Source organism: Petaurus breviceps, unplaced genomic scaffold (assembly GCF_028583685.1).
Source record: "Petaurus breviceps papuanus isolate PSGF00001 unplaced genomic scaffold, PetGlider_PUasm1.0 99, whole genome shotgun sequence".
NCBI classification, from domain to species: domain Eukaryota; kingdom Metazoa; phylum Chordata; class Mammalia; order Diprotodontia; family Petauridae; genus Petaurus; species Petaurus breviceps.
Genome location: NW_027187465.1, coordinates 12340193 through 12355213, shown reverse-complemented (window position 1 = coordinate 12355213; position 15021 = coordinate 12340193). Strand labels below are relative to the sequence as shown.

The window sequence follows — 15021 nt, the reverse complement described above, 5'->3', positions numbered from 1 at the left end:
TGGTTTCTTTACTACTTGGGAGTGTTTGTAATACTATTAGTGGATAAAGTCCTTAACAGACTTGGAGGCAGGAGGACCTGAGTTCAAATTCTGCTTCAGACACTTACCAGCTGTGAGACCCTAGACAAGTCACTTAACTGCTGCTTCCTCCAGATTCCTCATCTGCAAAATGAAGATTATAAATATCACTTACCTCACATGGCTATTGTGAAGAAATAAGATAAGACACATAATAAACTTTACCAACCTTAAAACACTATATAACTGTCCTGTTTTAATATTATTGGTAGCTAGGTGGTACAGTGGAGAGAACTCTGGAAGGCCTAAATTCAAATCTAGCCTCAGGCAACTACTAGCTGTGTGACTCTAGACAAGTCACTTAACCTCTGTCTGCCTCAGTTTCCTCATCTGTAAAATGGGGATAATAATAATATCTCACATGGCTATAGTGAGAAATGAGATGATTCATGCAAATCTTAAAACATTATATGGCTATCGACTTTTATTGTTGTTGCTATGGTTACTTTCTTTTCACATGGATAGACAAGAATGACTAGATTTAGTTTCACTGGTCCAAGAGCCCTTGGGGTACAGATTCACCTTATTCTTTCCCAACCTCCTTTCAAATTATTAAAAAAAAAAAAAAAGTTGCAACACTCATGTCTGGCTCCTCACTTACTTTCCTCCTGCAGATATTTGAGTATCAGGTGCCCCTGCGAGGGGGAAGGGGCGGGGGGATAAATAAACTTGAAATAACTAGGTACAATAGCAAGGAATATGACATCTGTATTTACTGGGGAAGAGAGAGTAGTTCCACCTCTCTCTGTGGAGAGTGACCTTTGTCTTGGAGAATGCTGACCGAGCAGAACTGTCTGGTTTTCTCCATTTTATAATGAATAATACATTCTGGCGAAAGCCACTGTGCCCCAAAGAAGAATGGAGGCGGCTCGCCGTAGGGCTCTGGAGTGCTTCAGAGGCAGTCAGGATTTCACATCTCTTCCAGAGGGGATCTGGATGACAGAGACAGCTTCGAAAAGCTTCCTTTCTGTACAGCTTAATTTTCAGATGGGGCAGATGGTAATTTGCAGCCATAGGCCCTCAGAACTGGCTCTTTGCAAACAGCCGCAAGGCTCTCTGCTCCTCAAAATAAGGGGCCAGAATAAGATTATGTGACCCAGCAGCCACTCCTCCCCTGGGACCACAGAACTGTGGTGTTGGAAGGGCCTTCAACCTCTGTAAGTCGTGGAATTATGAAAGCTCAGGTTTGGAAAGTAACTTGAAACATAACATCATAAATCTGGAGCTGAAAGAACTTAAGGGACCATTCAGTTCAACCCCCTTGTTTTATACATGAGGAAACTGAAGCCTTGAGAGAAGAGGCTTATCCAGATTCACACGGAAGCAAAAGCAGGATTTGCATCCAATATCTAAGCCTTCCCTGCCTCTGGACTAGAACATACTGACACCTAAACTCATCTTCCTAAAGCAAGCATCTAGATCAGAACCCCACGCCTACTAAAGAATCTCATATGACTATTGCCCCTAGAAGAAAATACAGCTTGCTGTTTAAAGTCTCTCACTGGCTGACTCCAGATGCCATTTCCAGGCTTACTTCACGTTGGCCTCCTTTGAATGGTCTGTGATTCAGCAAACTGACCCACGTGTTGTTCTCTGAATCCAGTGCCTATGTCCCACCTTCGCGCCTTTGGACAGGCTGTCCTCTGTGATTGCTATGTTCACCCTTCCTCACTTCCCCCTCTCAGAATTCTTAGCTTCCTTTAAGACTAAGTCCATACACCCCTTTCCTGCTACCCCTAATTGTGAGTTTGAATTATTCTGCATGGAATTATCAATTTAAATGTGTCCCTTCCCCCAGAAGAATGTAAGCTGAGGGTAGGGACTGGTTTTTTGTTTATTACTTTTGTATTATGTGCAAATCCCCAGTGCCTAACCCAATGTCTTATACAGAGTTGGTGTTCAATAAATGCTTGGTGAATAAATGGATAAGGTAGATACCCTGCTCATTCCTCAGAAGAAGTGCTTTTCCAAAGTCCCCTCTATAACCCAGGCTTGCATTTCACAGGCCTCCCCAGCAAGTCTTTACCTGGGAGCACCTTTGTAGAGAGAGTGAGACATGAATGTATAATTTCTACATCCACAAATAATAAATCTGAATTGCATTCAGGTAATTGTTGTCTACTTTCAATGCAACAAACATCCATTGTGCGTGTGTGTGTTCAGGGCCTATAATCTCATCAGCTTTGCGGATTCCCTCCACTGATATACAATAGCAAATTGTATAATTTGCCAGTAATTTATAGTCTTCAAGACTTGCCTGGAACGTGGAGAAGTTAACTGCCAAACCCAAAGGCGTACAGTTAGTATGTGTCAACGGCAAGGCTTGACCCTATGTCCTCCTTACTCCAAGGTCAGACTTCCCCTTCTAGGCCACCTTACCTCATTTATTAAGCCCTTAGTATACTCTACTAGGCTTCTGCTGACCCCAAGCTGCTGATTGCCACACAAGAGTCGATCTTTTCTTTCTTTCTTTTTTTTTTTTGCAGGGCAATTGGGGTTAAGTAACTTGCCCAAGGTCACACAGCTAGTTTTGTGTATGTGGGTGTGTGGGTATTGTGTCGGAGGCCAGAACCGAACTTGGGTCCTCCTGACTCTGGGTCCGGCACTTTACTCACTGCACCACCTAGCTGCCCCAAGAGTCCATCTTTTCAATGCTGATATTCTCCCAGTGAGTCTACGTAGGGCTAAGCATTATGGAACACCACTCCAGAGGATCCAAAGGGCAGAAGAGGGACACCCCTGTTGGCTATAAATAACCTTTCCCCATATTACCAGTGATATACACTCCAATAATCAATTAAATCCATGATACCATCGATTCAACCCATCCATAACTGCCCATGCTGTGAGATTCTCATCTTCTCTGAACTTCATCACAGGGGTTCATGTAATGTGTTGGGGGAATTTCTCCTATCATTATCAATAACCAATATATTGTCAATAAACATTCATTAAGTGCCAACTGTATACTAGGAACTGGGCTAAGTGCTGGCAATATAAATAAGAAGAAAGATGGTCTCTAAAGGAGTTTACAATCCAATAAGGGAGACAATATACCAAAGGAAGCTGGAAAGGGAGGGGGATAGCCAGCACTGGGGTTATAATGTCCATGGAGTAAAAACCAAGCAGAGAAGCTACTGGGAAATGGAGAGATGCCTAGAAAATTCTAAACACTCTATATAAAAGGAAGCTTTGGGAAGAGTTTTTTGGTTTCGTTTTGGTTTGGTTTGGTTTTTTTGCTCTGTCCTCTGGTCTTCCAATCAGAGGAGAGAAGAAACTGAGGGTATTGAGGAGGGGGTGAGTATTAAACTACAGCAATCTCATCATAGAGGGTAGAACCTTGGATAAACAGGAACTATACTACTAACCTCTCTGCTACATTTCCCAAGATAGTCATGAGGCATGTGGGAGGCAGTGTGGTAGAGTGGAAAGAGCTGAGCCATCTTTTACAGGACCTGACTCTTCTGTTTATTACCTGGGTGACTTTGGGCAAGTCACAACCTCTCTGGGGCTCAGTTTTTGCATCTGCAAGATGAGTTGGTTAAATTAGGTGGCCTCTAAGTCCCTCCGAGCTGTAAATCTCTGATTCCATCTCAGTGTCCAAAGACAGCATTAATTATGGGCTAGCCAGGTTATATCTGATTTTATTGAATTATCATAAGGTTTTAGAACAAGAACTGACCCTTATACAACAGAGGTTCATAGAATTAGAACAGAAAAGGACTTCCAAAGGCATCTAGTACAACCCTTTTTTATTTTACAGACAGGAAAATTGAAGCCCAGAAAAGTTAAGTGACTTGCCCAAAGGCACCCCCGTAATAATTATCAAAGCTGGCATTCAAACCCAGGTCCTCCAAAGTCAGCACTGTTTGCACAGTACTCAGAGCTTGTCCTAGAAGATTCCTTAAAGCATAAGAGAGGCAGGAACTATGGAACTGGAGGGGTTACAGGATAGGCATCATTCTGTGATGTTTGAAAGGTTTGAGAGACATAATTTCTGTGTAATTTATCATTTATTAATAATGTTAGCATGTTACCAATAAAATGGGTCAGTGACACTCAAATGCCAAAGACCAGTCATGGTAGTGAGCTCACAGTTTATATGCCCATTGAAGAGGGGGTTCTCTTGAGGGGGGCAATCAACTCCAATTGGTTAACAATTAATGAGAGAATGAATATTATAATGATAGGTGGACTTATTCCAATGAGGATCTTGAGGTACCTGACACCAAGTGTTGGTCAAAGAGACTTGCATAAATTTCTATATTACCTAACTGACAAAAGGGAGAATCCACATTTTCCTAGACCTGTCTGAGCAGACACAATGAGCAGGAATCCACCCATACACCTAAACTTAGAATTTCTTTTACTGTCTTTAATTAGATCTTAGCCTGAGTAAGTCTTTGCCCAAGACTTACTACCATACTGGTTAATTTCTGGATGAGGAAATAGAAAAGGGGGAAAACTTTGATCCTAATTAAATGCAAAAGAGAAATAATTGTTTTTCTCAGTTCACTGTGAGATTAGGCTTCCTTCCTTGTCCTAGGAGAGACAGTGGCATAGCCTCACCAATTGTGGGACCATAGAATCACAGAATTAGAACTGGAAAAAAAATCCCAGAGGCCATAAAGCCCAATCCCCTGATTTTCCAGGCAAAAAAGACAAGAAAAATCAAATGACTTGTCCAATGTAAGCAGAACTAAGTGGTGAGCACAGGTCATCTGATTCCCTCTGAATCCTAGTCCACTGAACATATTAATAATACTGATACCCAGGTTGCAATATGCCATGACTCATGTTTTGCATTCACTGCAAACCACTTAGAATGGAGACAGAGAGAGGCAGAGCCAGAAAGAGAGAAACAGAAAGAGAAAGAGAAATAAAAACAGAAACAGATAGAAAGAGAGAGACAGAGAAAGATAGAAACAAAGAGACAGAGAGAGAGATAGGGAGAACCCTGTATTAGAGGTTTTGAGGATATAGAGTGTTGAATCCTGAGTCGGGAAGACCAAAGTTCAAATCCTAATAGCTACCGTGGGCAAGTCATTGATGGCTCAAAGTCTCAATTAATTCATCTGTAAAATGGGGGTAATAATAACACCCACTTTACAGGATTGTTACAACAATTGAAAGAAATAGTATATGTAAAGTGTTTTGTAGGATTTAAAGCACTATATAAATGCTAGCTATTATTATTTTTTAAATTCCTACGGGGTAATGACATAGTAAATACAGTACTGGATATGGAGTCAGGAAAACTTGTATTCAAATCCTACTTCAGTCACTTACTTGCTTGGTGACCTTATAAAAAATCATACATCTTCTCTATGCCTCTGTTTTCCCATCTGAAAAGAAATTAAGGGGTTGGATTAGATAGCTTCTAAATTCCTTTCTGGATCTAAATCTTTGCTATTTGGCTGAGAGGGGTCATCCAACTACAATATATTGAGATTAAATTCTTATTCTGAATCCAAGAAATTTTGAGTTGGGTAGAATATGAAGGCAGATAATGTCTGACTTTTGTGTATATTGTTCCAGCTCTTAGTACAGTTCCTGTCAAACAATAAGCATGTAATAAGTGCTTGTCGAGGGGTGGCTAGGTGGTGCAGTGAATAGAGCACTGGCCCTGGAGGCAGGAGGAGCTGAGTTCAAATCCCTTAGACACTTAACACTCACTAGCCAAGTGACCTTGGGCAAGTCAGTTAACCCCAATTGCCCTGCCCTCTCCCCTCCAAAAAAAAGTGCTTGTTGACTGTTTTGATTGGGTTATCACAAAGTTCTGAGTTTGGGCTCCAAATCCTGTGAGGATAGTGGGGATTCTTTTCATTGGACCAAATGGCCATTGAGGTCCCTGACAACTCTTCTGGAATTCTGAGGATGAAGTAGATGGTTCAGGGAATGGGGTTTTGGTTTTTTTGGTTTTGTGTTCTCAATAACAACCATGAATCATATTCCCAAGGTTATCAATTATTTCCTATGATGCAAAAAGCACAATTTTGAAGCCATTGATTTAGCAAGGAATTAAATTAATAAATGAATGAATGAGTAAAAAATTATGTAGGTACTTACCATGTCTCAAGCTTTGCATCCATATTCCCCATTGTTTAAAGGACATATGTTTCATTATCTGTTCTCTTCAATCAAGATTTGTCCCACATTCCTCAGGAATTCCACCAGCCCCCTAGGAGGGAGGAGAACTGTGGGGCAAGAGAAAGTATTCTTTCTGAAAAGACTTGGGTCTGAGTCCCACCTCCATACTTTCCCAGACAAGTCACTAGAGCAAGCAAGTCCCTTATGGGAGCTCAGTGCCACAGTGGATAGAGCACTGGGCCTGGAGTCAGGAAGATCTGTGTTCAAATTTGACCTCAGACACTGACTAGCTGTATGACCCTGGGCAAGTCACCTCACTTCTGTTTGCCTCCATTTCTATGTAGACTGGTTTTGCTTTGTTACAAGGGAAGGTTTAACAGAAGGAGGGGATGGCTATTGGAAAAGGAGTGTGATGATAAAAAAAAAAGTTATAAATAAATGTAAATGCTTGATACTTGGTAGGTGCCAAGTAAATACTTTTTCAATTGCATTTGGGCTAGTGAGTAGTGACACATATGCCCATAAAAAAGGCATAAAAATAAAATATATTTTAAATGAACAGAAGAAGACAAAAAGAAAGTCAGTCAATGAGTCCCTACTATGTGCCAAGCACTATGGGAAGCACTGGGACACAAATAGATCAGTTTTGTTACTACTTTGATTTATCTTAGAGATATACTTATTTTTAACCTTTTAAAAGTTATATAACAAAAATGAACAGTTACTTATATGAGCCTCCTTCATATTCTCCTTTATAAATTTTGTTGCTTGAATTTAATGGGCTATTGCTATGCCATAAGACAATGAATATGCTGGATTCAGAGAAGTATAGGAAGATCTATAGGAATTGATACAAAAGGAAGTAAGAAAAATCAGAGAAACAATATACTCAATGATTCCAATGATGTAAGTGAAAACAAAATAAATTAAAATTAATAGAGTGCAATCGTAATGACCAAACGACCCCCAAAGAAGAGTTGAGAAAATTCACTTGTTTACAGTAGAACTATTTACTCTCAAACTTAGCTGATGGGTTTGTTAGATTTGCTGAACTGGTTTAGTCACCCTTTTTTATTCTTTATTACAAGGAATAGCTCTGTGGGTAGGCAAAGAGGATGGGATGTATTTAGAAATGAAGAGGGTGTAAAAACAAAATATACCCATTTTTATTTTTAATGAAAAAAAGAGGGCTGTATTATAGTAGTAGTGATATAGTAACAAAAATAAATGTAGAAAAATTTAACCTTTTAGGTCTCCTTGAATCTTGAGTTAAATTCAATTCTACACACATTTATTATTTAGCAATTTCAATAAACGTTCAACAATAAATAATCATCTGATATTTAGGCAAAAGTGCCTACTGTGTTCAAGGCAGAGAATGTTAAGAACACATTAGAGGCAGGGATTTCAAGGACTGAAATCAACCTATTTGAAAGTTCCTAAAGTCTGGGATGAATGGTGCCAATCAGTTCATGTCTGGAATCTGGTTACCAGTCCCATCTCTGTGGTTGAATGCTGACTAAGTTTGCAGAGATGAATCAGTTAAAGGAAACAGAAAGATGGGTAGTATTATTGGGCATCTCCTTGGTTTAAAATGTTTTTCATATATATAATCCTGTTTAATGTATCATGGGGAAAAGGAAAGGGTGTTATAATTGAAGAGTTAGGATTTAGAGATTGGAAATCATGGCTCCCACTGAGATGTAAGATAGGGTAGTGGGTATAATCATCATAAATATTAGTCTTAGTCCATAATAGTCCATAGTGGGGGATGGTGGAGAAAAATAGAGGCATGCCAGCCAGAGTAATATACAATGGGGACTCTGTGTGCCTAGAGCTAAGAAGACCTGGTAGGTAGCCTCAAACATCAACCAGCTGGGCTTGTGATACCACTGGTTGTGGTCAGCACCCTGGACAGAAACTATTCCAATGAATCTAAAACTAATAACGCCAATAATAATAACTCATATTTATATAGTACCTACTATGTGTTGGGCAGTGTGCTAAATACTTTATAGATTTTATCTCATTCAATACTCACAACAACCCAGAGAGATAGGTGGTATTATTATCATCACTATTTTACAGTTGAGGAAACTGAGGCAGATAGCAGTTAAGTAACTTGCCCAAGGTCATAGCTAGTAAATGTCTGAGGCAGGCCCTAGAGTCAGGGCTTCCTGACTCCAAGCCCAGTGCTGTATCCACTGTGCTATCTAACTGCCTTGAGGGGCAACTAGGGCTGCCAGCTGGTCCCATTTTCATATTTTAATGATTAACTTATCACAGGGCAGTAGAGAAAGGAGCACTCCTTTGTGTTCTGATGCCTCAAAAAATCAAGATCAGAAATATCAATATTTACCTCACATCTACATTGGGATGTCCCATAGATCAACATGTCCAACATGTCCAAAACTGAATCCATTAACTCATTAGCTTTCTCCCAAAATCCTTTTCCTCTTCCTACCTTCCCTCTTACTGTTAAGGGCATCCCCATCTTTGTTGTCTCAGTCTCACAATCCAGGTGTTTTCTCCAACTCTCCTCTCTCTCTCTCTCTCTCTCTCTCTCTCTCTCTCTCTCTCTCTCTCTCTCTCTCTCTCTCTCTCTGCTGCTATATATAATCTGCTGCCAAATACTGTAGATTCTACCTTCACAACTACTCTCAAACACACTCACTTTTCTCCTCTGACACTGCAAACACCCTGGCACAGGCCCTCATCTCCTCATGCCTGTACTATTTAAATAGCCTCCTAGTTGACCTCCCTGCATCAGATTTCTCTCCACTCCAATCCATCTTCAACTAAACTGCCAAAGTTGTCTTCCTAAAGTGCATGTCTGACCATGTCATTCCCTTGTTCAATAAATTCCAGTTTACTCAATAAACTCCCTATTGCCTCCAGGAACAAATACAATATGCTCTATTTGGCATTCAAAGCCTTTCCCAACCTAAGCCTCTCCTACCTTTCTGGTGCTCTTACACCTTACTCTCCTCTATGCATCCTTGCTGTTCCTTGCACGTGACACTCCATTTCTCATCTCAGTACATCTTTCTGGCTGCCCCCCCCCTTGTCTGGAATGCTTCCCCCCTTTGTTTCTGCCTCCTGTCTCCCTTTATTGTTGTTGTTCAGTCATTTTCTTCATGCCCAACTCTTTATGACCCCATTTGGAGAGATACTTTGGTACAGATGGCACTGACCTTTAAAGCACAAAAATTGTTAGTGTACAAATGTGCTGAAGATCTGAATGTTTTTTATCAGGTGATAGGAATTCGCTCCTACAAAATTGGAAACTGAGCATACCAGTTACAGGCAAAGAACATGTGGAGCTTTTGGTCAATAGCATATTCAGTCACAGTAACACAACATATTGCTGACCAATGCAGGGGAATTGTAAGAATTTCTCAATTCATTCCTAAACCCAAATAAGATGAAATAAGGATGGAAAGTGAAGAGTTCCTGAAATCAGAAGTTGGAAAAACTGAAAACCCTAATGATATTGATAATCTGCACTTATCACGACCCCTGAAGCATTTAATAATGAAATGGGTGGCCACCATCTTGCTGGTCCCAAATGATTTTGAAGGGAAAGTGGATATATTTAAAATAGAATTTCACAAAGGCCTTTTTGAGTTAAACAGCATGAATCCAACTATTAAACCAACTCAACTTGATGCAGACAGGTGATATCTGCAGAGAATGCTGGTCTTAGAGTCAGGAAGACCTGACTTGGAATCCTTCCCAGCTAGGGAACTATGGAAAAGTCCCTTAATCTCTCTCTATGCCTCAGTTCCCTGATCTTTAGAATGAAGGCATTGGACTCATTGGCCTCTAAGGCCCTTTCCAAATCTAAGTCTACAGCTTTTAACCAAAATAGTAATGTCAAAAAGCTGATATCCATTATAGCCATCATTCCCATCCCTTCCTTGCATGAACAATCATATTTTCTGACAGCATTTAACACAGTGTTAAACAGAAGGGAGTAAGCATTAATATAGCCACTACTATGTGCCAGGTGCTTTACAAATATCTTATTTGAGCCTCAAACCAACTCTGTGAGATAGGTGCTGTTATTGTCCACATTTTACAGTTGAGAAAACTAAGACAAATAGAGGGTAACTTTCCCTGAGTCACACAGCTAGGCCAGACCTGAACTCAAGTCCTTCTGACCCCAGTCCCAACATTCTACCCATCACATAGCTGTCAAGGACTCTACAGGGAGACAAAGATTGTAAAGGACAACATAAACAACTCAATGTCAGTCTAAATTTTACTGGAGAGGCAAGAGAGAGGAGGGGGAGGGAAGAGAGACAGAGAGAAACCAAATGAGAGACAGATTGTGAGAAAATGGGGAGAAGAGAGGAAGAAAGAGAAAGGACAGAGAAACAGAAAATGAGAGGCAGAGAGAATAGGGAGGGGAGAGAGGGAGAGACAAGAGAGAGACAGAGACAGAGAGAATGGGGACGGGAGAGAGACAGAGACACAGAGAGAGAGACAGAAAAAGAAAGAGACAGATACAGAGAGGGAGACAGAGAATGACAGACTGAGACAGAAAGAATGGGCAGACAGAGACAGAAAAAGCAATAGAGAAACAGAGAGAGAGAGAGAGAGAGAGAGAGAGAGAGCACTTGTGACCCACTGATATAATGAATGAGAGAATTATTCCATTAAAGGAAATGACTAAAACTCTAGTTTTCTGCAGAACTCGAAAGGAGCAAGTCCAGATAAGGTTCACAAATGCTTCACTGTGGCACACAAATTACTAGCAAGCCATTTTCTCAGTTTCCTCCAATGCAGGTCAGATTCTGTCTCTTTATTGAAGGCATCACGTATTTATTACTAAAAGATGAGAACACCAGTAACTCACCCAAATATTGGCAAATTATATGTTGGTGTACTTTATATAGAACATTCATGCTTTGTTTTACTCAGAAAAAAATCTATAAATTCAAGATACCTATATGTTGACTGATGAGTAAAAAAGGGGGTGCCCAAAAGTCCCAACAGGTAATTTCAGCAACTCATTATCAATTCAGTTACAATTGAGCGAGCTGCCAGAAAGCTCTGTAGCATTTAAACTGCCTTTATTAACTATTTTAACCCTTATGACTCTTCTCCTCACTCATGGTTTCTGCATATATTGCAATTATACAAAATACAACTAAAGTTATTGATGATGCAAGAGACTGATTTTTTTATGTTCACATACAAAATTTTCCTCTATTTAAACCACTCCAATATTACAATGATATCAAGACCAATTGATATAAACTATGACATCTTCCAGAGAGTTTAAATTTTTATTCCACATTCAAATACCTTTGAAATAACTTCTAAACCAATAGACCTCTCATCATAAGACAATGGCAAAGACTGATAACAGGCTTATTTCACAGGGTTTATGAGGAATCACCAAAAGTGGTTCAAGTCTGGACACAGTCTATGGAATGGCTGAGATCCCAGAAGAAATCAAAAGGCTCTATGTAGGTGCCAGTCACATTAATTCATTCAACAACATATCGATAAAGAAACATCAGACAAATAAGTGGCTGAAACATGCCCTTTATTTTCAAGATAGAAGAGGTTATTATATAATTCGGAATCACCATTGGTACCTGAAGTTAGAGAAAGGTCATCTTTCCTTAGGGCCTTATCTAGACCCTTATTTATCAATGCAGTGAATTATGTGGTGAAGTTACAGACTTCAGACTGCAAAAATTTAGCAATTACCAGATACTAGAAAGATGCAATCAGGCTGCTAGAATTCTATATCAGAAGTTTACTGTCCTTTATGAACTAACATATACCAAGTGTCTACAAATACAAATCCTAAAATATCCTTGAGAATTCACCAAATGAACTGTACTGAAACAAGCACACCATGGTAGAGAGAATCATTGCCCACAACATCCCAGGCAAAACATTGATCCATAAAATGTCAGAATGATGTTTTTAAAAGAAGCCACCATATTGAATATCCATACTCTCCAAGCTCTATAAAAAGCTTTCAAAATGTAGAGAACTTGGGGAGGCCAGGTGGCTCAGCGAGTAAGAGCACTGGCTCCAGTGTCGGAATGACCTGGGGATCAAATCCAGGCTCAGATACTTAGCACCATACCCAGAAATAACTGGCCGTGTAACCTTGAGCAAGTTACTTAACCCCAATTGCTTTAAAAAAAATGTAGAGAACTAGTGCAACAAGTCAATACTATGTTGGCAAAGGACAAGGTACATGTCATCCGTATCATCCCAACCACCACTGGCAGGCGCTTTCCACGAGCTTACATGCCGATTCTTGTATTCACTTACAAAAAGAAGTCATTTGAACCATTTGTTCCATAGATTGCAGAATGTTAAATATAAAAGAGTGGAGAATGACTTTTCATGGAACCATTTCTATTTGAATCCCATCAAAAAGAGATGAGAATAATGAAATGATGGTTATAACAACAATAACTAGTGTTTAAAAGAACTTGAAAGTTTATAAGATATTTTATGCACATTGCCCCATGTGAACTTCACAATACCTACATAAGACAGGCTTTATTATGCCCATTTCACAGATGGTAAAACTGAGGCCCAGAGACGTGGAGATCAGGCCATCACTGAAAGTGATTGAAAAGGCATTCAAGATGGTGATGCCACTGTCTGACTCTTGGAAATTTGATGGCCGAAGTAGTCTCAAGCCCAGGGGATCATTGGGCCTATTTCCACATCAGTGCCCCATCATCACCAGCTTTCCCTTTCTGTCCTGCAGTCTCTATACAGCTTTAACCAAGGTGATATAGAAGGATCAAAGAGATTGGGCCGAAACGCCAAGTGGGTTGCTATTGCATCAATCATCATCGGCCTTGTGATCATCGTTGTCTCTTGTGTGGTCAACTTCACAATGGAAAGGTAAGCAGACATCTTTTCCTGTACTTTCCAAAGGGACCCAATCTTTCTTTAAATGCCCTCTTGACCCACTCAGGCCATCAAGGATCTGCCCCCTGATTTTCAATAACCTGATAGCCTGATTTTAGTAGGCATGCTGCCTAATTTCTCTCAGGCTTCTGGGCATGAAGGGCATATTCACTGACATCTCTACATTATTCTCAGTGTTATACCCTTATTGTAAAGAGATGGACTCTGTTTACATTTTTTTCCCAGGCTCATGAAAAGATTCCTCCAACTATCAATCTAGATTGGTCTTCCTTGGATAGTGACATCTACCATTGAGGTCTTCAAAGAAGACAGAATAATAGTGAAACAAAGAACACAGGCCCGAAAATTACAAGTCCATCTTGGTCACAGAATGTAGATTTAGGTATGAAAGGGACCCTAGACTTTAGAATGTTAAATCTGGAAAGGACCTTAAAATATTCAATATTAAACCATATAACATTGAAAGTCAGGACTAGAAGAAAGCTTAGAACGTGAAATGTCAGGGCAAGGAAGGATCTTAGAAAATATATTATTAGAGCAGGGAGGGAAATTTTAAAACATAGCAGGTTAGACCTAAGACACGCCTTAACAGGAATGGGGAACCTGTGACCTCAAGGTCACATGTGGTCCTCTAGGTCCTCAAGGGTGGACCAAATCTTTGACTGAATCCAAACTTCACATGTGGCCTCAAGGCTGTAGGTTCCCCACCCCTGCCTTAGAACATACAGTGTCAGAGCTAAGAAGAATCTTAGAATAGACAATGTCAGAAGAGGGAGGGATAATAGAACAGAGAATATCCAAACTTGAAGGGCCCTTAGAACATAGAATGTCAAAGCTGGAGAAATCCTTAAATAGACTGTCAGAAATTGGAGGGACCTTAGGCCAGAAATGTAAGCTGGAGGGAATAAGAAAGGGGAGTGAGAAGTAGTAGGGAGCTCAATTAGGAGACCATAGCAAGGAGGAGTGTGCTGGAACTAGCTTGTGCCGGTTATCAAGTTATTTTTGTCAATTAGTCATATTCTCATGACACCATTAGGGATTTTCTTGACAAAGATATTACAGTGGTTTGCCATTTCCTTCTTCAGTTCATTTTAGAGATGAGGCAAACAGGGTTAAGTGACTTGCCCAGGATCACACAGCTAATAAGTATCTGACAGAAGACTTGAACTGAGGTCCTCCTGACTCTAGGGTCAGCACTCTATCTACTGGGCCACCTAGCTGCTAGCTATCAAGAGTGTGAGCATTTACTCTGGAAAAATAGGAAATACTACAAATCAGGGCTTGATATGTTTTGCTGATTATTTAGACCTAAGACAGGGATGGAGAAAATGTTAATGATACAGATTAAATTTAAAAGTGTGTCAGGCATACATTTTTTGAAAGTCAGTTGTTAAATATGAAACATTAAATATTAAATGTTACTGATTGCAACAGTCCCAGTGAGAAGTAATGAGGACCTGAAATAGGGTGGTGGTTGTATGAATAAAGGGAAAGAACCAAATGAGAGAAAGGTGAACAAAGAACCTGGAAGATTTGGCAACTTACTAGATACAGAGAGTCAGGGAGAGTGAGGTGTGAAGGATACCTGAGGGTACAAATGTGGTAGATGAGGAAGCAATACCCTCAACTGTTAGAGAGACTTTGGAGGAAGAATGGTGAGAAGATGATGAGTTTTATTTGGGGTCTGGTGAATGTGAAATATCCATGGAATGTCCAAATCTAAATGTTCAATAATCAATTGGGGATGTCAGAATGCAGTTTAGGAGAGAGGTTAGTGTTTGGTATGTAGATCTGGGAGTCGCCTGCAAAGAAATTTTAATTTAACCCATCTAGTGAGACCATAAACTGACAAAATATATATGGAGAGAAGAGGGACTAAGAGAACCTTGGGAGACACCCACAGTGAGGAGGCACGATATGGATGATGAACCAAAA

At 40.0% G+C, this 15021-nt stretch overlaps 1 protein-coding gene across 1 annotated transcript in view; it reads left to right on the top strand.

Annotated features, from left to right (window-relative positions):
* TMEM233 (transmembrane protein 233) overlaps positions 1–13063 on the top strand; it is a 43106-nt gene extending 30043 nt beyond the window's left edge. The window contains exon 2 of the mRNA XM_069081556.1: positions 12920–13063. Coding sequence (XP_068937657.1) covers positions 12920–13063 — 144 coding nt within the window. The remainder of the gene's footprint in view (positions 1–12919) is intronic.
* The last annotated feature ends 1958 nt before the right edge of the window (positions 13064–15021 follow it).